The sequence below is a fragment of the Carassius carassius genome, chromosome 5 (genome assembly GCF_963082965.1).
Source record: "Carassius carassius chromosome 5, fCarCar2.1, whole genome shotgun sequence".
In the NCBI taxonomy this organism is placed as follows: Eukaryota; Metazoa; Chordata; class Actinopteri; order Cypriniformes; family Cyprinidae; genus Carassius; species Carassius carassius.
This window is the reverse complement of record NC_081759.1, coordinates 39713178-39737157: the sequence shown is the minus strand read 5'-3', so window position 1 is coordinate 39737157 and position 23980 is coordinate 39713178. Positions and strand designations below refer to the sequence as shown.

The window sequence follows — 23980 nt, the reverse complement described above, 5'->3', positions numbered from 1 at the left end:
TTGCACAGGGAGGTTTCATTAGATGTGTTTTTTCTTCTTCCTGGGATGTGTAGAATATAAGGCGGGTGGTCTGCCAGGGTGAGGAGAGTAAGAAATGGGAGATGAATGAAGATGCGAAAGAGATGGAAAGAAGAGAAGGTTAAAGATGGCGAAAGGGCAAAGAGAACGCGTAAAGCTGAAGGGGAGGGCGAACGAAAGATGGCCAACATTAAAACCATAAGGCCTCTTTGTTAGTGTGGGGATGACAAGCTGCCGTTCACATTAGGGTAATTAACACCGCCACAGATTGCACAACAGCTGTGCAGTTTAGCACTGTGGCAACATCAGAGAGCTGAGCGAGAGCCTGTGCAAACAGTGGCCTGTGGAGGGCTAGTTAGACTACCACTATTTAGATAGGTGCTCAAACCGCACTCCGTAGTACGTGACGTCCGCCAGACTCTGTGTGCGGTACAGCTGGACTCGGCAAGCTGCTAGCTATTTGTGTAATAGGTGTTGCTGCCTATAAATTTTACTTCATGCAGTTTGGTGGCCAAATAGTCTACTTTATAGATAATACTCTGAGCTACAGTCTTAAAAATGAAGTTTTTTTTTAATGCATCTCAAAGGCATGAAAATAAATACAATTGTAGAAAGTCATTTGTACTGATTTTTTTCTCTAGTCATGCTTGATCTGTTCTTAAATATTGAATTGACAGATAAATGGCGCCATCTGGTAAGTCTTTAAAAATAGCACATAAAACAATGCCCTTGCTTACAGATAGATAATATTACATTTAACATATTTTAATGTGTTGCTTGCATAAATTATTTGGCTTAGTGTTGCTGTTATGCAGTGCTTTATTGGAGTTAGTTAGTTTTGTATATTGGATTGTTTAGATCAGTTTGATGGAGAGCTAGAAAAGAAATTGATCTTTTTTGCATCAAAAAAATTGGCACTTACTATATTGAGAAATTGAAACAGTGTGCTGTTTAGAGAAACTCGACATAATTTGCCCTTGGAAATCATATGTATTTTGTTAGCAGTATATAGCGTTTCATTATATTGTGCCTTAAGGGATTGAGAAGGTAGCTTCTGGAAATCCCCAACTCCCAGCCTCAAGCGATCTGAAGAGTTTAGCAGCTCCTCCAAACTGCTTTCGGCCGAAGAGTGGACTCTTGGCACGGCTTTGGACTTGCTCCATGTAATTTCAGTGCCCTGTCATCTTGCTCGTTTTGGCAAATTTCTGATCTCGCTCCCGCAAAAAAAACCAACCAAATTATATGTGAGAGCTTGAGTGGCCTGTTCATGTTTCCGTTTCTTTTTGATTATATTTAATGTGCACTGTTTTCATTTCCCAGCTCCCTGTGTTTATCCATCCCGTTTTTCCTGCGCACCGATGCCCAACATCTGGATGTGGGAAGTGTGTGCATGTCATGAAAGTGTTCCTCTGCACATGCGCTGTGATTATTAGTAGAGTACTGTAAATGTTGCGTAAGGGTTTGTTGTTATGCTGTTTCACTGTAAACCAATCAAAACGTCTCTGAGGTGTGGAACGTTGTCAAAACCGTCAGGTTTTGGTTTCGTGCTTCCGTGTGTGTTCTGTGCAGAATTTCAAAGCCACATGTAAGAAGTTTTCAGTTTCAGAAACAAAAGCTTTACTGAATTAAACATCCTGTACTAGAGTGCTTTTTTATTGTTCCAATAGATAAGCTAAACAAACTGTAGCTACTTTTAATTGTGTGCACACATGCATGTTTGCCATTCTTCTATGTCTCAAACTTCCTGTGCTGCTCTCCACAGGGTTATCTTGTTAAATTTCAGTGAGGGAGTGCTGACTTTAAGGGACGAGGTAGACATTTCTGTCCACCCCCTCTCCGTAATCTGGGTGCAGAGTGCAGCGGTAATAATCCAACAAGTGACAGCCAGCTATAATGGGAAGGGAAGGCAGACGAAGACGGAGAGGTGTCGGGAGCAAAAGGAGCCCGGTGGGCTTATCATTGATTTGTCTGCTGCGCTGTACTGAGGGTTTGAAGGGCACTGGCAGGTGCCGCACACCCACGTACACTAAATATAATTGGGCCCCGTTCAGTCCGACTCCACAGGGCGAACTTCTGTTATGCTGTGCAGGGAGCTTTTGGTCGTAACGTCAGCTGAGGGATAGCAACGAATGAGAGCGAGAGAGAGACGTGACTCCTGGAGTATTTCTGTCAGTCGCCCTCTTCGTGGTATTTGTTTGATCTGGTGAGATTTTCTCAGCGCAGCTCCGGCTGGGTAATGTACGGCCTCCAGGTGGGCGGGTTCAAGGCCTGTGTCTGGGTGGGTTTTTTGATGTGGCCGGCCGACGTTCAAAGTGCATGTGTCTGCTATGAGGAGCACGCCACTTGTTAATAGAGCATGACCGAGGGCCTGATGTGCTGAGAGTTTGCCATTGGTCACAGATTTTAGAAGCATGGGTGTGTTTTATGGTTTGGTTTTCTGATCTGTTTCACATCTAAGTGACCGCATTGTTCTTTGGTACTGCATTTAACAGTTAAAATAGGTTTTTAAGAAAAGGTGAGTGATGCTTCCTTTGCAAAACTAGGATGCAGATGGACTGGATGCTTGAATTGAGAATGCACTAAAATTATGGAACATTTTTCACTTTATTAGTATGATGGATGCACAGAAATGGCAAGTAACTCATTGAATGAAACATGATGTGGATAGACTTGTTTTAGAATTTTCTTGTATAAACTTTTTATTTACATCCTTTTTTTACAGTGTGCCTTTCAAATTATAATTCACTTGAAAGTTGAATTTAATTTCTGGTAGCAAATGTGCATTTTTAGATTTGAATTTAAATGACAAAATAAAACTTTACATGACGACTTGACAAAATTTCATGTAAAATGTTGAAAAAGTTTGTGTCAGTAGATGAATTTGTATGTAAAAAATGTAGACAAATAGATTAAAGGTTCAAAAGGTGATTGTCTTCAGAAACAGACAGAGCGAGAATGGCAGGCAAACATGAATAACTTGATCTTCCTTCCTGGTATTGAAGTACTGTTACGAACTACTTTAAAGTTTTCTCACCAGCGATTGACACATGATGCACCGTAGTAATGTTGTCTCTGGGTGTCTGGTCTGTTTGTATTCATGCGATCAGGAGGCTTTCAGGTACGCTTTCAGTGCTATCAGGCTAAAGTTAGCATTTTCCAAGATCTCCTACAGCACCTTTAAATTAATATCTAATTATATTTAATCTTGTAATAAATGTTATACACCAGAGTGGTAAAACACTTTCCCCTGGTTTCATAGACAAGGCTTAAGCCTAGTCCCAGACTAAAATGCAAGTCTGAGGTGTTTCAACTGAAAGAAACTTGCACTGACTGATCTTAAAATATATCAGTGGCTTTCTTTTGTCGCTTTCTAAGGCACATTTATAAAAATTACTTAAATGTCCTAATTGAACTATGGCCTAATCTTGGCTTAGTCTAAGTTCTGTCTGTGAAACCCAGACCTTAATTTCCATGGTTCCTCCACGTGCCCTCAGTGTGTTCTTCAATCCACAGACCGAGAGACAGAGAGGACAAGGTGTGTGTTTATCAATAAATTGTTATAATATCTGCGTCTGTGCAGTTCTTTTTCATAGTGCAGTTTACAAAATATCATGGGGGAGCAATCAGTTTTCCATCTCCTGTAAAGTTTCCGCTGCGTCCACACCACAGTTTCCTCAAACGAAAATTAGGCCCTTAACACATATAAACACATACTATATAAAATGATCATGTTGCCATTTTTATAAAAAAATAATAATAATATATATTATTATATATATATATATATATATATATATATATATATATATATATATATATATATATATATATATATATAAAAACATTCATTACAGTGCATGTGACAGATAGGTTTGCATAAAGAAAGAGGGTTGTACTAGAAATGCAAACAGTAAAATTTTAATTTTACGTTTGTACAGTAAACAGGTGTGTGTGTGTGTGTGTGTGTGTGTGTGAGAGAGAGAGCGAGATCTGGATTCAGGAAGACTTATATGGCTTATTCATTACTCAAATGTTATACCTATATGCAGTACAGTGGAATTGGGGGATGAGCCCCCTAAAACAAAAATCTTAGAAGCGCCCATGCTTCTATGTACCTTAAAAACTAGTCTAATCAACTACCAACCTGTAAGACTAGTCCTTGCATTCTGTGTAACCGGCAGCTGATATTTTAAATATAGTTCCCTCAATATAAGATTTTTTTTATCAGTGTTCTTTTTCACTCATGAAAAGTAAAGCTTACTTGTCAACAAGTCATGGTGAGGTATAATTCATACAGAGAATACACAGTTTTTTGTTTCTCCAAGAACTATTCAATAGATGGAAAAGGCACATGAAAACCAGAAATTCAGAGCGCTTGATCTTTGTTACAGTTCTTATTTTATACACGTCACATAAATCACAAGACATTTCTTACCACCTTTCATTTAATGGAGTTTCAAACGAGTCAGCTCTTTGTATGAGGCTTTATCATCGTAAAGCCATTTTTGTTGTTCAGTAGGGAAACGTACAGTACATGCCCCCCACACTGGCCTTTCACTGCTTTTACCACTTAGTTAAATCCCCTTCTTTCTGGCTGTAAAGCTTTTAAGCAGTATGAGGATAGAGTGGGGACTCTGGAGTCTTGGCCACTGAATCTCTGCTCACGGAAGGGTTGTTCTGTCAGTGATGCCTCGCAGTTGGATTTGGGATGATGGGTTAAGGGATTCTGGCATTCCAGGATTATCCGCCTTTTATCTCCTTGCTATTTGCCGCCAATCCCGGAAGGATGTTGAGTGGAATTCCTCTATGTCCGTAGACATGATATGCAAACAGGACTATGTCTAAACGACTCACCAATCCGATTTCTCATAGATCCACAGGGAAAGTGTGTGTCGATTGAGTCTTAGAGGATAATCCCAGCGACCAATGAAAGGAAAGGGTTTTTCCTTGTCAGGAATGTTATGCATTATGTGCTCTAATGCAGAATGCATTAGAGCTCAGGTGGGTTTTCTCAAGCCTCGGAAGTTTGCAACGTGAGATTTATACACTAGTGATAGAAATAAAGGGAAATGGCATTCATATTGAAATGCTTATTTGTTTTTAAAATGCTATTACAGTATTGTCATGCTGCAGGATGTTTTGTTTTATTGACCAGACAGGGTTTGTCCTTATTCAATCACGGGCCTCTGTAATGAGCTGCTTAACCTTGCCTTTTTTCAGATATGAAACAAATCAATTGACGAATGGTGTTCTTGCACATATATATATACAAACACACACTAATGTTTAGTTAATCTTAAAATGCATGTCTATTTTTTATGCAGTACTTTAATATTGTGATGCCAAAGGTCACTTGTTGCATTTAAAATGACTTTAAACTAAATAGATTTACAGCGCACAGAATGGTATAGAATTGTAATGCTGGCCATTTATCAGCTGTATCATGAAATTAATCTTCTTATTGGTATCAGCCAGAAATGTAATATTGATGCAATCCTAGCAGAAAGAGCTGGTGCTGTGAGCCTCGCAAGGACTATTAAAGCTTTTAACAGGCAGAGAGAGAGAAATTCATCCTTGCCATCATGTGCCTCCTAGTATATGGGCTAAACACCCTGGGGATTCTGTTTGCCAGTTGTTGTTTTCCCCTCTCTCTCCCTTTCCACATGAATAATTGAAAGTGTAGCATGTCAGACAAAGATGCATTTACTTGCTTCATTATATTTTAATCCGAAGTGAACGATTTTGCGCATTGCTTTCTTGGCATCTGAAGCAACTTTTAATTTTCTTCCACCGGGCCTCTTGTAATTCAACCGCGCCCACACACGTCCTCGCCAGCCCGCTCCTTCCGAAACCTTTATTGCATTTTTCCAGAAATACTTACCACGCACAGGTGCTAATTGGCAGTGTTCGTTTCAACTGATATCAGTGTTTGCTCAATGAAGTCCTAGCAAAATGTCTCAAAGCTAATAAGGGTGTTTGTTGAAATAAGATCGTTTTTTCGTTTTGCAGTTGGAGGCCCTGGTGTGTTGTTCAGCTGGTTTACACAGTGTGTGCATTAGTAGATTACACTTGCTTGTACAGCCCTCTAATTACCAGGTATTTACTGAGTACAAAAGGCTGTAACAACATAAGCAAATATGTACACAGGGCTTTATAAAGTACGTAATTGTTATTCCCAATTTGCTGTCAGATTACCTTAGCTGACTTTAGTGTAGTGAAGCTAAAAACATTGACTTTTTGCCATTTTTTTTTGTACTTCTGGTGGAAACACCGTGCTGTCTGACTAAATAATTGACCCCTCTCTTTGCCTCTAAAATTGCTTCAAATGACGCAAGTTCTGCAGTGAGTGGAGTTTGAATGTAATTGAAAACCCCACCGGGGGCCTTTTGTCACAAGGTTGACTCAGTGGCTGGTATGTGAAGGGCTGAGGTTTAAATGGTAAGTGTGAAAGCCAGAGCCATAATCTCTCTCACAAGGTTAGCGCAGTTGTCGGCTGGATGATAAATGGACAGGGTGTAGCGTTCTGTCAGAATGCGTGTAGCTTGCTGGGTTTGCGTGGCTAGCGCTCGTCAAAGAACATTTCTTGGGTGTTTATTTATACACCTTGAGCCGTCATACGATGCACATCTGGGGCCGGGGTGATAAAAGAAGCCCTGTGCCATGTGCTGGGGTTTGCGTTAGATAAATGTGACATGCCTGGGGCAGCTGCCGCGAGCCTTCCTAAACTTCCCTCCCTAAACTGGCAGTCCAACATGCCTGAGTTCTGTTTTCTAGTCAACTTTCCTAGTGGTGACTGAAGACATCGGTTAGGCTGTAAGGAGCTCCAGATACATCCTGTTGGTGGGCTAGAACACTGTGACACTGTAGAAGTTTCGGTTTTGGCTGATTTATCCCTTTGAGATAGATGAGAAGTAGATGAAACCAGGTGCCTGTGTCCCCGCTATCCCTCATCCGTCTCTCTCCTCTCTATTTTAAGGACAGCAGAGCTGCTAAGGTGATTTTAAAGACACAAGCGGAGCCGTGTTGACCCGTCGAGAGGCTGTGACACAGGGGTAGCGTTACAGTGCAGGGTAACATGAGCAGGGGTGTCTGCTTTAAAAGTAAATTCCACTTAATGTTGCACGTCCCATCCCAACAGGAGCCTTGCACAACTGTGAGCTTCCTTTATATAGTGCATTCCGTGTCTGTTTGTGCAGCAAGGGGTTGTGGGGTATTAGCCGTTGGTACGCTGTCAGTTTCATACTCCTCCTGCCTTCGCCTTTTCATTTCTTTCCCTTTCACCTACAAATTTTCTGTAGCGCCCACATGAATGCTAGAAATGCCTGTCTGTTTTGATGTGCTTACAGGACTCTGCAGGCGCTTTGATTTCTAGCAGTTCTAGTGCAGGCGGTGTGAGTGATTGCAGCACCTCAGGGGTCAGAGATCAAGTGGTTCTAGGGTGCAAAGGCCACTGTGCACTGTAAAAAAAAAAAAAAAAAAAAAAAAAAACAGTAAAATTTACAGCTAACACAGCAGCTGTGGTTGCCGGAATTTTGCCGAAAAAGATACGGTAGCAACATTTTAGGTTTTACGGATTTAGCTTGAATTTACTTTTAAATACCATAATTTCAGAAACTGATATAATGTTATTATACAAACCTATTTAAGTACTGAAATCTGTTTTGTACCTTTGTAATACAGGGATAGCCATGAAAAGCAGATGGTGATGATAAAATCACACAATGAACCAAAGCCTATCAGAGGCAGCTTTTAAATATTAACGTATAGAAGGTGCACATCATGGTAACACACATGAAACTGAAATCATGCAATGGACATTAGATGGACATAGCTGTTTTAAAAAAAAAATCTTTTTCTGGGAATGTCAATTTACGGTTATCCCCTGTAAATATACATTCTTTTCCCACTTCCTAAAACAGTGTACTACTGTAAAATTACATGTAATGTCCAATACAGTTTTTCTCAGTATGTAGTTACCCTGAACTATTTAACAGGTTTTTACTGTAGCATTTTTAGTCTTTTACCGCTAAATTCACAGTTAATTTTTACAGTGTGTGTATCCTGCTCAGCTCTCACTTACAAGAGTGCAATGTGTTTTTGGGTTCTGAATGCACCCTTGATTCAGGTTAGGATGCCTGCTTGTTTTGGCCGAATGTGTATTTGCTTTTACAAGGAGATGATTCATGTAAGATTCACGAGGCTTCATGGTTGGATGAAAAGGGGGCATCTTGCTTGGCCTTTTTTCCTCTCATTAAAGAGCAGGCCCTGGTCTTCCACGTAGTATGACTGTCAAGCTCCCTGTCTAACTAGACCCGTACAATCCTCAACATCTTGTCTTTCTTCTACCTACTGCAGATAAAGGCACAGCAAGAGGCACAAACTCTTTATTATTTATGAATAATTCAATGTGCCTGGATGGGTTTCCCTTGTAGCAAAGGAGTTCTGCAAAAAAAAAAAAGCAACTCATCTCTGCTCTCCTTCATACTTGCCCGAGGAAGTGAATGGCTCAGACATTGTTCTCATTGAAGAAAACAAGGTGAACAAGGGAGACACTGAATAGTACTTCAAGATGTCCCGCAAGAATCGCATGCGTTTAATTGGTAGACTGCACCACACACCTTAGAGTATGTCATACTTAATTTGACATGAACGGAAATAAGGCTGTGAGAGATTGAAGTACAGTCCATTAAATGTGCCACTCTCTCTTGATCTTGACTAGCTTCTACAACCAAGATGTTTGTAGAAAACGTTGTCAAGGATTTTCAAACTTTTTGATGCCAAGGCAGCTATATATTTTATGTAAAGCTATCTATTTATGTAGAATGACCCTTATATTCTATGTGAGAAAAATATTAGTCATATTGTAAAAGCAACATATTTTTAAAGAATCAGTTATCAGCATAACGCAGATGTGCTGTATGTACAATTTTTTTTTAATTAAATATTTATTTTTATTTACCTAATACAAATATTGTATCATTTGTTGCAAAAAAAAAAAAAAACCTTTTATTGTGATATGCAATAAGTGTCAAATTTAAAACGTAATTTTGCCACCTGGAGAAAAAAAATTAGAAAATATTCAGTTTGAAAACCCTTAAATTTAGTGATATGCTATGTGCAAAACACTTCATTCAGATTGTTCTGTTTCTTGGTTTGTCTCGGCTTCAGTCGAGTGTTAGATATAAGGCTACTCAAGAGTTTTGCGGATTGAATGACATAAGCATCTAATGGAAGTGTCCGGTTAAGCAGAATGAGAGCTTGTTTATCTCTTTCTTGCTCTCTTTCTTTGCTACTCTCCTTATCTCGGTCGTGTTGGCAGGAGTAGGAAACCCTGGACTAAGATCTGTATCTGCAGTGTGTCTACTAAAGAACAGGCTCTGATTCCTGAGATGATAAGCCACGTTTTATCTTCTCCTGCTTTCACATTAAAGACGAGGAGGCCCCTGGCAGTTCCTGTGTGGCTGAAACACTGGTTTCAAGAAACCAAGGCATAGCACAAGACGTTGATTTTTATGCTACTTATTCTGTACTTTCACCACCTTAGCAGGATTTGCCCATTGTTTGCTAACTGGTTTTAAGGCATGATCCTTGTAAAGCTGATTTGTGATAATATTGTGAAAAGCGCTTTAGAAATGCAGTTGAACTGAATGTCTCTGTTTCAGCCCAACAAGTTACTGAATGCATGTTTTGCTTAGTTTATGTGTGAGTCTTTAACTCTAAAACCTAGTGAACTTGTCTCCTGCCTACATATGAAACTGATGTTGTGATATTGGGGTAAATAGTCAATTTGTCCAAAATGAATGCATATTTTTAATAGATATTTTACAGTGTTGAATGTGAGTATATTTATTAATAATAATAATGATAATAAATGTTTAGTTATGATATAATATAATAATAATATTCCTATTATAATTGTAAATCCCAATGCATATGGTTTTTATTGTGAAGGCAATGAGTTTTTATTTCAGAAAGCAAAAATAATAATACAGATTGGTTGTGCATATTCTTTCGACATTTAAAATACATTAAAATATACTACTACTACTAATTATTATTAAAGTATTCATGCATTATTTATATTCTTTCTATTTTTAATTGTTTTTGTTTTTCAATTATTTAGCTTTTGTCTCAAAAAGCAAAACTTGTTTTAAAAAAAACAGATTTTTTTTTTATTTATTTTGTGTATTTATATATTTTTTGTTGTGCTTTTATACCATACAAAAATATTGCTATCATCTAGACCTACATTGCATTCTGTGTTGTACTTTGGCACTGCTTAGATTTTTGGAACATATCGGTGGTTCCTATTTAGGCAGCTCACTAGGTTTTGGAACAAAGCCTTATATGAAGGCTCTTCCACACTGTTTGTCTTTGCTTTTTACCTTGTTTCTCATAACGTGTTTATTCCTGGCCACGTTCAGACCCTGGGGGCAACCACAACTGAGCTGATTTGTGACCCTGTCTTGCTGTTTGGCTTTAGTGCTACTATGCAACACATCTTTACCCCCCCCCCCTCTCTCTCTCTCTCTCTCTCTCTCTGCCTCCCCTGTGATTTCAGTCTGTCCTACTCTCACCGGATAGCTTTCTAATTTGTATTTGGCACCAGCCGGCTGCTATGTTAACAGCCTGCGAATGCTCAAAAGCAAGGGGAAGCTATTGCAAAAAAATGTACAAAAATGTGTGAGAGAAAGAGAGATTAAATTATAGCTAGAAAGACGGAAGAAAGGAAGTGACTGGATAAGGAAGATTACAACAGGAAGATAAATGAAGAGAGATCGGCGCAAGTAGGATGGTAAAAATGTAAATTAAGTAACTGCAAGGAAAGAGGTGAATTAGAGATGGGATCGCAGGAACTGCGGGTGATTTAGATATGCAAACTGCAGAAGGTGTGTTGCGATTCCGCTTTAGGTTTTCATCGTGTTGTTGCCAAGCGAGTGTTCGATAGAGGAATCCAACCCCCACCCCACCCCCTTTCGGCCAATCACGGCTTACGTGGAATGTGGCGCTTGCGGCGAGCAGCACAGACTTGTGGGTAGGCTTGCATTTTGCACGGTCACCCAGTGGAATACATTATCATCTTAATGATGCTTTAGGTGCAGATGCATGTCTAATGCGCTGGTGTGGGAGTTTGTGTGTGTGTGTGTGTGTGTGTGTGTCACTCTCCTGTGGAGTGGAGAGGGCAGAGAGCTGTAATCACTCTCACACACACCTGTTCTGACTGGAGGCGGTCTGCGCCGCGGCTGATAGGATGAGAGCGCAGGGGGAGAGATGTAGCAGCGCTCGTGATAAACGAGTATGTAGGAGGTCATTAAGCAGAGCAGTGAGAGTAGGAGAGAGAGAGGGAGGCAGGGAGATGGGAGAGAGAAGGACAAACACAGTGAAGATAATTAATTTGGAGTTTCATTAGCAGGAACTTGTATGCCTGGATTACTGCATGGGTGCAGCGGCAGGCAAACGCATGCGCACAGACACGCAGTCCTGAGGAACTCATGTGTACATGAGAGAACATTTAAAGGAGAACGTTTGCTCATAGATGTATAAAAGCAGACTGTGGGACGTGTATAGCGTGTATATATAAGTTCACATAATATATTGTATAATACACACCCACAGTATCTTATTCACAATCGGGTACGAGATCAAAACACGTTTCAAACTCGACACAAACAAACAAACAAGAAAAATGTCAAGGTTGATGTGGCACTCGCTGGTTTTAAGAGGGGGATGACTGAGATGTTGATCAGCCCTTAGCTGGCCCTCTCCAACATGATGTCACATAAATAGTGAGAAAATAGAAGCCTGTAAGGCTGTGGGCAACATCCTGCCGTTAAGAAAGAGAGAGGCTGAGGCTGAAGATGATGTGTGAGGAATGGTTGCTGATGGAGGAGAGGAAGAATGAGGAGTTTGCTGTGACAATGATAAAATACAGGCATGATCCACACGCTAAAAATCTGTTGTAGAGGTCATCTCGTTGTTGTCAGGTTAATCAGAGGACAGTGTGGTCTCTCTCTCTCTCTCTGATCATTGATGGCATCTGGCCGGCCGGTCTGGCAGCGTGACACCGCACCAGTGCCACACTTTCCTCTGAAGCCTCCAGTGGCTCTGCTGGCACTGAACCCGCGGCTGTCGGGGGGGAACGGAGGGGCGTGAGGAGGAGGAAACCATCAGTCAACTCATGCTATATTACTGCTTCTATGATGCATTTCATTTGAATCGTTTATATAGTATTGATTTTTTTAAGACTTATTTGATGAGTTTTTTATTAAAATGCAACTTGGTCTTCCATGTTGAGTATTGTAATGGTAATATCATAGTTTATTTGTACTGTGTAATAACACCAAATACGCTACCTTTCAGAAATTTGGTATTCGTATGTTTTATATGTGTGTGTGTGTGTGTGTGTGTGTGTGAGAGAGAGAGAGAGTACTGGTATATATGGTTTATGAGGACACTTCATGTGTCCCTGTTTAACAAAATACAAAAAAAACATACAAAACTGTGTTTTATGAAATTCAAAAGTTGCCAGTAGTTTTCTGTAAGGGGTAGGTTTAGGTGTTGGGTGATATAAAATACAGTTTGTACAGTATAAAAAAACATAATGCCTATGAAATAAAATAATAAAATGTATAAAATGCTGACACTAAGTTCTGAAATTTTCTGCATATTGATTTAGATCTTTAATCAATACTTGCTGCATGTCACGCCACAGAATACTTCTCAAAGGTATTTCATGTCACCTGCTTTCATCATTTTGGCTTCGTCCGACCTGTTGAAAGAAGCAGTATAAAACATTTGGATGTTTGTTGTAGTTTGAACTCTGGCTGCTGTTAATGTTTCTTTTTACGGCTTAGAACCGTTTTGGTGCAATGCATCCAACCTCACCTCCATGTCTTCCCTTTCCCGATCGTTCTTCCAGTGGCGCTTTACAACTGTAGGCAGCAGGTCTCAACACATGGCCGTGACCTTTTTATTTTTCGAACTCCCTCTCTACCTCTTCCTCTGGCCGTCCATCTCTGTGGTTTCCTCCTGTGAGAGTTGGGTCGTGCTCCAGAGGAGGCTGCATCATAGCCTGTAGTTAATGAGTGCAATTGGAGAAGTGAACTGAGGGCTGTTTTTGTATCTCAGAGTCCCATGCCTGGCCTCTCTGCTTCCAGATCCAGTATCACACGTCCTCTCGGGTCAGGCCTCTTGTGGCCCCGCCAATGCTATTTGGCTCCCAGCAATGTGGCTTCAATTTCCTCCATTTTGAAATGGTTATAGCCCCTCTGTTTCCTTTAGCAGGCAGCGTCTTTGCTTTGTTTTTTCTCTCTCATTCGTTCTCCTTTCCTGCTCATTTTGATCACTCTGTACTTTAATCACCGCTCGGCTCCCTGCGTTGTAAGAGTGCAAAGAATTTGTTATGAGTGACCTTTGACCTCTGGCCTGTAGGGACACAGTTTAAAGGCTGCTCGGTAGAAGAGCTCACTGGCAAAAAATACAACCAGTGAAATGCAGCCATCATGAAAAAAAATCTTTTTTTAAGCTCTCATAAGAATACCTTTCATAGACGGATCATTGTATTGAAAGTTTCTTTTCAACATTAAAGGCGCGCGCCGAGCGAACATTAACGACAGTCTTTGCCCAAACCCGAGGCGTATACACATGCTACGGGCCCAGTTTCAACTGAACCTCTTTTCTTTCATGTAATCCTTACGGGTGTGTGAGCTAAAGTGTTCCAGCGCTCAGACACAGAACGCTTGTGTAATAAAAAATCCCGCTTGCTGAAAAATGAGTCCCCTGACATAGTGAATTATGGGGCTGAAATAGAGCTCTTTATTAATGTAGTCCAGGATTCACGTCAGCGGATGTCTCAGAAATTATGCCACGCTGTGGGTTTTTCATATATTGGACTGAGTACACATTCTAAAGAACAAGTTATTAATGAAGCTAGAAACTTGGTCTGCAGAAGATTCAAACAGACAAACTGTAGTCTTGCAGATTTGGAAAACACTATGCATACAATATAAAATGAGACAGTAACATTTTTGGTTACACTTTATTTTAAAGTGACCTTGTTATACATCTCTTTCATAATAACAGTAAATTATGCACAATTATTAACCCTAAACCAAACCCTAATCTTAACCCTAACCATATCTAGTAAGTACAAGTACATAATATTACTCTGAAATTAAATGTATAATTACATTGTAACAAGGACAGCATAAAATAAAGTGTAACCTCATTCTCAAATTAATCTTTTCTACAGCAGTGTTATTTTCTTGAGATTTTTAGCATATGCATAGGGATAATAATATAGGTCAAAGTCACCTTTATTTATATAGCGCTTTAAACAAAACACATTGCGTCAAAGCAACTGAACAACATTCATTAGGAAACCAGTGTCAATGATGAAAAAATGATAGTTAAAGGCAGTTCATCATTGAATTCAGTTATGTCATCTCTGTTCAGTTAAATAGTGTCTGTGCATTTATTTGCAATCAAGTCAACGATATCGCTGTAGATGAAGTGTCCCCAACTAAGCAAGCCAGAGGCGACAGCGGCAAGGAACCGAAACTCCATCGGTGACCGAATGGAGAAAAAAACCTTGGGAGAAACCAGGCTCAGTTGGGGGGCCAGTTCTCCTCTGACCAGACGAAACCAGTAGTTCAATTCCAGGCTGCAGCAAAGTCAGATTGTGCAGAAGAATCATCTGTTTCCTGTGGTCTTGTCCTGGTGCTCCTCTGAGACAAGGTCTTTACAGGGGATCTGTATCTGGGGCTCTAGTTGTCCTGGTCTCCGCTGTCTTTAAGGGATGTAGAGGTCCTTTCTAGGTGCTGATCCAGCATCTGGTCTGGATACGTACTGGATCCGGGTGACTGCAGTGACCCTCTGATCTGGACACAGACTGGATCTGGTGGCCACGGTGACCTCGGAACAAGAGAGAAACAGACAATTATTAGCTTAGATGCCATTCTTCTAATGATGTAGCAAGTACATAGGGTGTTATGGGAAGTGTTTCCGGTTCCGGTTTACCTAATTAATGCAGCCTAAAAATCCTTTAACGGATTTGGATAATAAAAGCATATTAGTATGTTATGTGTATGCCAGGTTAAAGAGATGGGTCTTTAATCTAGATTTAAACTGCAAGAGTGTGTCTGCCTCCCGAACAATGTTAGGTAGGTTATTCCAGAGTTTGGGCGCCAAATAGGAAAAGGATCTGCCGCCCGAAAGGATCTTATAGGTAAGAGAAGCTCAGAATAAGAAGATTATGTAAACACATGACTGTCTGCTCTCTCTTGCTAAATTAAATCCATAGTGTGTGTTTTGTATTGATAGACTATAGTTCTATTCTAAGGAAAAGCTGGAATGTGTGTGCTGGCATTCTTCACCAGCCTTGTGTATAGTGTGTGAAGAATTTAAGAGTTTTTTTTCTTTGTTAAGAGCTCCACGTCTTGTCTGCCAATGACTGTGTGTTTTTGTAAGAGCATGGCATGTTTCTTTTTCTCACTGCTTGCCAGAAACTACATGCTCTGGTACGTGGAGGGGAAGGAAAAGCACACTCGTGTTTAGTCTACATAACACTTAAGTCACTTTGTAGGGAGATTACTTTTTCCCATTCTGATCTGCGGGTAGGGTTTGTGATGTCACCATCCATCAGTGTTCTTTTGTTAAATCATTAAGAGTAAGGATGTGGAAAATTGCGCAAGTTGGCTCCGCTTAAACATTCGCACAGTGTTTTATTTGTCAGTTGGCTTTTTACATCATTCTCCTCTGGTATTTTCTTCTTTCTCTGTTATTTCTTTGTTGGTAGACATTTTTAGGTTGGCACAAAGGTGTCCCCCAATGTTGTTGTTCTTGAGCCCCCCCCCCCCCCCCCCCGCCCCAAAAAAGGGGAGGATTAGAGCAGTTTTTTTAAAACGGAACTTTACTTGAACATGGCCTAATTGTGTTTCATTTCTGTTTTGCAGGCATCTGATGTAGGATCAGAGAAGCTTTTCTCGCCTACTACACCTAAAGGTAAGAGCATGAATATATATTTTGTGGATGCTATGTAATTTCTCCTGCATTGGATGTTTTAGACGTGATTAAGCTTGATTTGACCTTTTACCCAATTCATTAACAAACTTTTCAAAACAAAACCTAGGATTGTCTTATTGTAATATTCAAGATACTTGCATAATGCATACTGTACTGCAGTAAATTTCATACAGCTAAACCCTTGTCTCCTTATTTTGCATTTTAGTAAGCTCTGTTCTCATTTCAGGCAGCAGTTGATAGGCTGTGGTTTTTGGTGTTGAAGTTAATGTTTTCCCTACAAAGCCTGACAATATGCAGTGTGATCCCAAAGGCCACCAGGAGCTCATTTTCAATCCATACCTCTTCCGCAAGAGTAACATTCCTCTTGCCGAAATGGTGCTGTTCTGGTTTTCTCAGTTTTTCATAAATGTCGAACGGTTTTTTTTGTGCTTGGGAGCCAAAGAGATGCCCATCTTTTCCAGGTTCCCTTCAATTGCTGCATTTGTTAGGTTGCACATGTGTAGAAGTACATATGGTAGAAGTAAATCATGGGCCATCAGCCTCATTAGAAGTGTTTGTTAGGTTTGTGGGGGGGTGGGTTTACAACTTGAGACCTCAATACCAGATAGCAAATCTCAAGTGCTCTGTAATCCTTATAAAAGCCTGTTAAGACTGTAAAATGCTAGGACCCTTATTTGTTTCCTTGTATTTTTGACTCATTTTCAAGTGGCTGCTGCTTTTAATGCGGATCTGAGCTACTTTTTACTGTTTCCAGTAGTAGCAAAAGTTTATCTGAGAGCAGTAGGAAGTCGGCCCTAGATGTTTTTTTAGTTGGTTCACATCCAGGTTTTGTAGGGGAACTAAGTTGTGAAACGAATTCTGTTTGTTGCACAGTGCAAAGGGGCTGTCTAGTTTAATGCTGTACTTCTGATGCCCGGCATGAATCCTTTAGATAGACTTTGCCCCCCACTCTCTGAAAACGGAGAAAAGAGGAAGTGAGAAGAGACAAGTCTAGCTCAGAGGAAGAGTAAAACTTGTGACTACTGTCGGGGTCCAAATTAAAGTCCTTTTTTTCATGTCTGTGGATGACTTCCAGACATAACCGTTGGAAAAGACTTGTGCAACAGCTGACATGTTTAAAAGTAGATCAGAGCACATGGTTTGAGCTCTTCTGATGTCAACAGAAGTGCTTGTTTATATTACAGACACTTTATTCTGTTACGGCTGATGGCGAGACAAACTGCATCTTCCTTAAAATCCTGCTAATGTGCGTCATGAAAACACACTCCCCAGGGATCAAAGGGCTGATACAGAGAAACCAGAAAGTAGTAGGAAGTGCCAGATTAGGATTAGAAACCAATGTAAAACCAAGAGTAGGAATATGTGGATTAAGTGGTTTAGGGGACTGCAGGGAATAAATATTATCGTAGAGATTATGTAGAGATTTGGCATGGAGGTATAGCCTTTGAAACCAATCATGTTTGACGATATTTTAAATTATAAAGTATAATTTTTGATGTTGTAATCTTTCATGTCCAGGTCCATTTCAGACTTTGTTACCATTGATATCCATTTAGTTTCACAAAAGTTCCTTCATAATGTCATAACTTTTGATGTCCATTTAGTTCCACAACAGTTCCAGTTTGCTGGAAATAACTGGAGGTCATGAAAATTTTGTGAAAATTATCAAAACATTTTTGAAAATACTAGTTGATGAAAGTTCAGACTTCAAAACCTTGGATATCCATAGGTTTTTTGACAGTTTAAGTTCAGTCGTCGTAACTCTGTAAATCCAATAGTTTTGCTGTAGTTCCAGTTTGGTGTCTTTTAGTTCTACCCTGGAAACCTTTGGCTCTGTATTTCAGAACTTCTGAAGTCTAAGTGGTCTAGGACGTCTGGCTAAGCGTTTAGCTGAAACCATAAAAATAGTAGTTGTCAAGTTTATTTTAAAATTTCCTGTGTGTTAGTGGCACAGTGCCCTTTCACTTGGTTTTGCAGTTGCCGTAATTACTCTTCTGATTTTAGCTTCCAAATCGTTTGGCAAGGAATGTATAGTATCATTACCCTTGTTCTCCTGTTGTCGTTGTTGAATGTGGGTTGTCCAAACTTTGTTCCATGGAATGCACCCATTCCTCCAGGCTGTTATTCTAGATTTTGGGGGTACAGGAGCATATGTGTACCATTACAGTATGTCTGCCGAGACCAATCTAAAGCTCGTTCCACTCTGATCCCCAAATTGGTCTGCCCTGGAGAAATTCTGGGAGACTGATCACTCGCTTGGCTCACATCTCGTGTTGGAGAATTGCATTACAGGGAAATACCTCAGCATGCATGTGGTGCAGCTTACACAAATATGCATGTGTCTTTTGTTTCTGTAAACAGCTTTCGTGCACGCCGGTGCTTGATTTGATTGATTTTGTGTCCTCAGTCAAGTACTGTGGTGACATACAAGTTTTTGTATCAGCTTAACAGCTGTTTAGTTTTATTCTAATGTGAGCTCTTATAATTAACGCCCTCACTGTGCTTTTAGTAACTTTTGTAGAGGCTTGCTCTCCATCTAATAGAGCCAGGTTTTTCTTGCCCTGAATGAAGGCATAGCAAATTCATGCTCATAACTCATCGTTCTATCTAACTATCATTCTAGCTATCGCTCTAGCTGTATTTGTAGTTTTCATTCCAGCTTTTGTAATTAGCATACCAGCTGTTCTTGTAGTTATCGTTCCAGCTATTGTTTGTTCTGTTGTTACGGTAATGTCTGACACATTGGTTTGTTCATTTTATCTGTCTATCTATAATTTGATATAGCCTGTAATTTTTGCATCGTGGAAACAGTTGATACAGTATGTGTTTTTCTATCTATGATTTTAATTATCTGTATGATGATCTGTCTGTCTGTCAGTCATTATCACGTATAAAGTATAGCTTGGTTTCCGAGCTACAGTACGACTAATGCATCTATATAAGGTTATTGTTGATCCTAGAACAGTGTGCAGCATCTGCCAGCTCCACAATAAGGTTAGAGACTCCAAGTGTAGTTGGGAGGGGGGTTGGTCTCTTTCTCTTCATTTTACCCATCAGTGAAGCGGTGACGCACCCATTTTGTGTGTGAGGTCTGTCAGGCAAACTCGGGGCATGCTGTGATAGCAAAGGAAGATTGTAGCGGAAACCCATTTGTGAAGTGGATTTCTGGTTTGCTAATCCTGATTAATTTTGACCTGTTGTGCTCTTTTTAAACAGCGTATTACTGTACGCGAGAAGCACCGCCAGCTTCGGCCAAACTGAGAGCTTAGCGGCTTTGAAAGGCTTAACAGCAGATGGCATTTTAAGCCGGACTTAATAAATTGTTTCCATTAAACTCACCGGCCCGCACATAGTGGATTAGGACTGTAGAACAAAGAAAGAAAGAGAGTGAGAAAACAACAAAAAAGCAGGGGGTAACAGCTAGTGCCACAACCGCACAAGATAAAACTGATAAAGTGCATCGGTCGTATGCTTTTCGCTGTTAATTTACCGTTCCCTGCACACCAACCCATGAAAACAAATTGACCCAACTAATTTATTATGAATAATATTAACAGTCCATACCATTACCGTAACGTATGTAATTCTAGATTTAGAGCCACGTCTGTTCGTCACATGTTACACTCGGTTTTTCTTGATAGCATTTGGCCGAATCAATTCCGCAGGGGATGGATGCTCCTTCCTCTCCCTGCGTCCCTTCCACCGCTGTCCCCTGGGAGCCGCACGGTCGTTCTCAAAGCACTCATTATATGCTACACGGCTCAGGGTCTCCGTGTCGAATCGCTAATCAAGCAGTCTGTCTGCAGGCCCACGATTCAATAGCTGTTGAGTGCCCTTTGTTCCTACCCGCTATTTGTTGCATGTCAATAAAAGTCTGCTCCCTGCTCCGCCTCAGCAGAGGAGCCCCCCTTCGCACACCGCCTCCCCTCAGCCCTTCAGAATATAAAATGCACTCACATTTCTCCCCTCCTGCATGAGTGAAAAATAGAGGGAGGGAAAAATGAGTGGAGGCCATTAGGGGTCAAGGGATTGGGAGAGGGAGTGGTGTGTTTGTATGCGCCTCTTCTCCCCGGCCGAGGTTAATGCTGATGTATTGCTAACCTTAGCGCTGCAGTGTTTGTGGCCTCTTGCTCATTAAATAATGAATAGAAGTTGACCTCTTGACCAGCTGATCAGCTTTGCAGCTGTCAGATCGTGGAAGCGCCGAGATTGTGGAGTCACGGTCAGGAATGGACCAGTGAGAGCAGCCGTATATTTCAAGATTACCAGCTAATATTAAACCCACCAGTCTTTGTGAGGGTTTCTGTAGATTGTACAGGTGGAATTGGATTTGTGTTTGTTTGACAAAGCCTGTCCAGCTGTTATTGCGTGTAAACGTTTCCCAGCTGTTTTGTCCGAGCTTTTATTGTGATGTGGATAGTCATTTAGCCCTGCTTGTCATTTGATATTATTAAACACAGAAGGCTTGTCCTTTGTTTGGGTGATTGTTCATGCTTGTTTTCCCTCCTCCGCCTCTTTAGCTCTTGGTTTACGCACATATTTCCATTTAGTCAAAGGTCTGCTCCATATTACGACTTATTCTGTCCAAGAATGGCTTGTTAGACAGGAAGAGACCTGACTGTCTGACCAATGTGTAAAGTATGTAAATTACTTTGCAGAAATATGAGGCACCCATGCTCTTTTAGAGCTCTTTGTATATATATATTCAATTTGAACATTTCAGGAGAGGGAAATTTCTCTCAGAGTCGGAGTGTTTTGTAAATGTTGTTAGGTCCCATTTGGCTCTGAAACAGAAATGCAACTTCAGCTCGGATGGAAGAATGGCGTTCATATCTCTTTATTATTTCCAACTTTCATTATTTCTCCCCACCATCTCAGAACGTATGACCATTTGTTGTGGTAGCTGGCTCATGTGTGCATTTTCCTTTCATTTTTGGAACGCGAGTGTTATGAATGTTCTTCTTTATTGATAGCGCTAACCCTGTTTGTGTAGTTCTGCCTGTCAGGAAGATGAAAATAAATAGCGGGAGCATGGAGGAGATAAAACATGTGTTTAATTATTAATTGAGCCATTACTGACAGAGATTGCCTTTTTGATAAAAGGCAGGAAGCTGCTTCGGGGGTAGAAAAAGCAATTACTAAAGCTATCTTCCTCTTCCTCTTCACCCATCATTTTGCTCTGTGCAAACAGAAAAACATACCCTGTCGACCAACCTGCTCCATAAATTATTTTAATTTCCTTTCGATATTTATGATGTTTTAAATTATGATTCTGTTTTCATGTTCTATTTATATGAAGAGGCACTAGAGCCATGCTATACTACGACGTAACTATTATCTAAACGGGGCGGGAGTTGTTTTTCTTAACGTGTTTCAGAAAATATTACATCTCGGCGTGTTCGTTTCCCTTTTGATTTCATTTCAATTTGGTCAAACAATCACACATGGCGTATTGATTTTGCTGACGTCTGTCCATTTGCTGAAATGCTGTATCAGTTGCTGTGCATTTAAGCTGACTGTGCAAGGGGTATTGAAATTATTGTAGCTCTCATTTGCAGAGATTCTAAACCATAATTTATGAGACATAACCTTTCAAATGCCAATATTTGAGAGTTTTGCAAAAAGTGCACAGTGTATAGAGGATTTAATAGAATGCAAACACATGCATGGATACTATGAATTATTGAATTATTTTTGTAATAGTCAAGTACCCCATATATATTTTTAATGCAATTTTGTTTTTACATTTTAGTATAGGGACCAATTCTTACTATTATGTAGTTGCTTATTAGCATGCCTATTATTATACTGGCTGTTTAGTAGTACTTATAAAGCACACATTCTGCAGGATTACCTTACTAACTATTAATAATCAGAAAATTAGGACCTTTATTGAGACATGTTGTGTGACCAAAATAATGAATATTATCACACAAAAGTTTGGAATATTTTTTTTTTAAATGTTTTTGAGAGAAGTCTCTTATGGAAGTTGCATTTTTCTATTTTTATATATATATATATATATATATAATTTATACCATAAATATGTGACTCTGGACCAAAAAAACAGTCATAAGTCGATGGGGTATATTTTTAGCAATAGCCAAAAAAAATCATTGTATGGGTGAAAATAAAAAAATAATGTGAAAAATCCTTAGGATATTAAGTAAAGATCACATTCTAAGAAGATATTTTGTAAATTTCCTACCGTAAATATATTAAAACTTAATTTTTGATTAGTAAAATGCATTGCTAAGGACTTCATTTGGTAAAGGTGATTTTTTTTGCACCCTCAGATTCCAGATTTTCAAATAGTTCACCCAAATATTGTCCTCCTATCCTAACAAGCCATACATCAAAGTAAAGCTTATTTACTCAGCTTTCAGATGATGTATAAATCTCAGTTTTGAGAAATTGACCCTTATGACTGGTTTTGTGGTCCAGGGTCACATATATACTGTATTGCTATAATTTTGACACATACATTTTGTTCAGTATAAGAAACATGTTTTTTTTCTTCATAGTTTTATGCTCATCATTGTATTGGTTGTACTACTTTTAATTTATACTTATTTAGATCATTAAATGATTTAATTACAATAATGCGAGGAATCCCCATTGAGAATAACTGGTAAAACATCCAGCTGCATTATGGTAATTAGACTTTTTACGGAAAATGTGCTTATGAAAGTAACTTCATAATGCACATAAATCTGAACCCGGATCTTAACTGGACATGCTTTCAAAAGATTTACAAGACCTCAGTCCTTGAATAATAACATTTGGTGCTTGTGTAGAAAGCTGAGCTGCAGCCGACCCTGCTACAGCCACCATAAGAGAAGCCATTGTTCCATAGTTGGGCAGACTTCAAGTAAACGTCTTTCACCTCTCAGTAAGCTTTCCCTGGGCTAAGCCTGTTAAAACCATCCTTACCCAGTGCCACGGCCGCCCTGGGAACAGACGGTGATGGAACAACGCTCTTGAGATGATCTAGAAGCCCTACAGCGAGGAGAGCAGCTTGTAAAGTTGAGGTCAGGCCTTCTCAGGAGTCTGCCTGCATTTGCGCAGGGTAATTTTAGCACTGGTTGGCCAGCTAATGGCCAGTTTCTTTCAGGAGTTGATTGCTGGAGCTCATTTAACTATCCCCAGTGTGATCATTCCCGCTAGAGCTGGGATAACCATCAGTCTAGCTGCAGGGTAGTTGCATTTGTTTAAGAGAGAGAGAGAGTATGTTTTTTATCAGAATTGGCAGTGAATATCAAATATGTACGCTTGGCTCTTTATCGCCCGTTTGAAGGAGATGCCAGGATGAGATTTTTAGCATTTTTTTTTCATTGTGTCCTGCATTTGAAATCAATGCTATTTGCAGAGGACGTTGTTATACTCGCTTCCAAAGCCAGATGGTTGTTGCTTGTGGCCAAACATGAAGCTTGGATAATGTTCAGTCACTGGCAGAGACGGATTGCTAGACTAGATGGATATTGCAAACACGCTTGTAATGGATTCGACATTAAGGGAACCGTTTCAGAAGAATCTTATAAAGACCGTGATTCTGTGGCCGAGCGCAAGGAGGAGGTCAAGTGAACAGATTTCCATGACCAGGAACAATGCAAAAGCGCTTCCATGCTTGTTGGAGTTCAAAGGACTTAGACGCACTTTAAGATGGTTGCTGTATGTCATGCAAGAAGTGTTATTCAAATTTTGATGCACTTTATCAATGCTATACATATTTGGTGCTCACGCTAAGTACGCTAAGTACAAAACACATGCTAACTCCGTTATTCCATCTGCATTCATCACGCTGAAGTCTTGCAGCTCAGAGAGACGGTTTGTGAGGTTAAGCTAATTAGCCCTGAAATCAGCACATGGTAGAAAACCATAGAGGGATGCACTTCAGCGAGAGATGTTCGTATTGTACATTCAGACGGTCATTAATCGT

General features: G+C 40.0%; 1 protein-coding gene across 11 annotated transcripts in view; it reads left to right on the top strand.

Annotated features, from left to right (window-relative positions):
• Positions 1-23980, top strand: part of LOC132141605 (autism susceptibility gene 2 protein homolog) — a 261214-nt gene that overhangs the window by 207849 nt on the left and 29385 nt on the right. For all 11 annotated transcript variants that reach the window (XM_059551281.1, XM_059551283.1, XM_059551282.1 and 8 more), the window contains one exon: positions 15972-16020. In XM_059551281.1, the coding sequence (XP_059407264.1) occupies positions 15972-16020 (49 nt within the window). The remainder of the gene's footprint in view (positions 1-15971; positions 16021-23980) is intronic.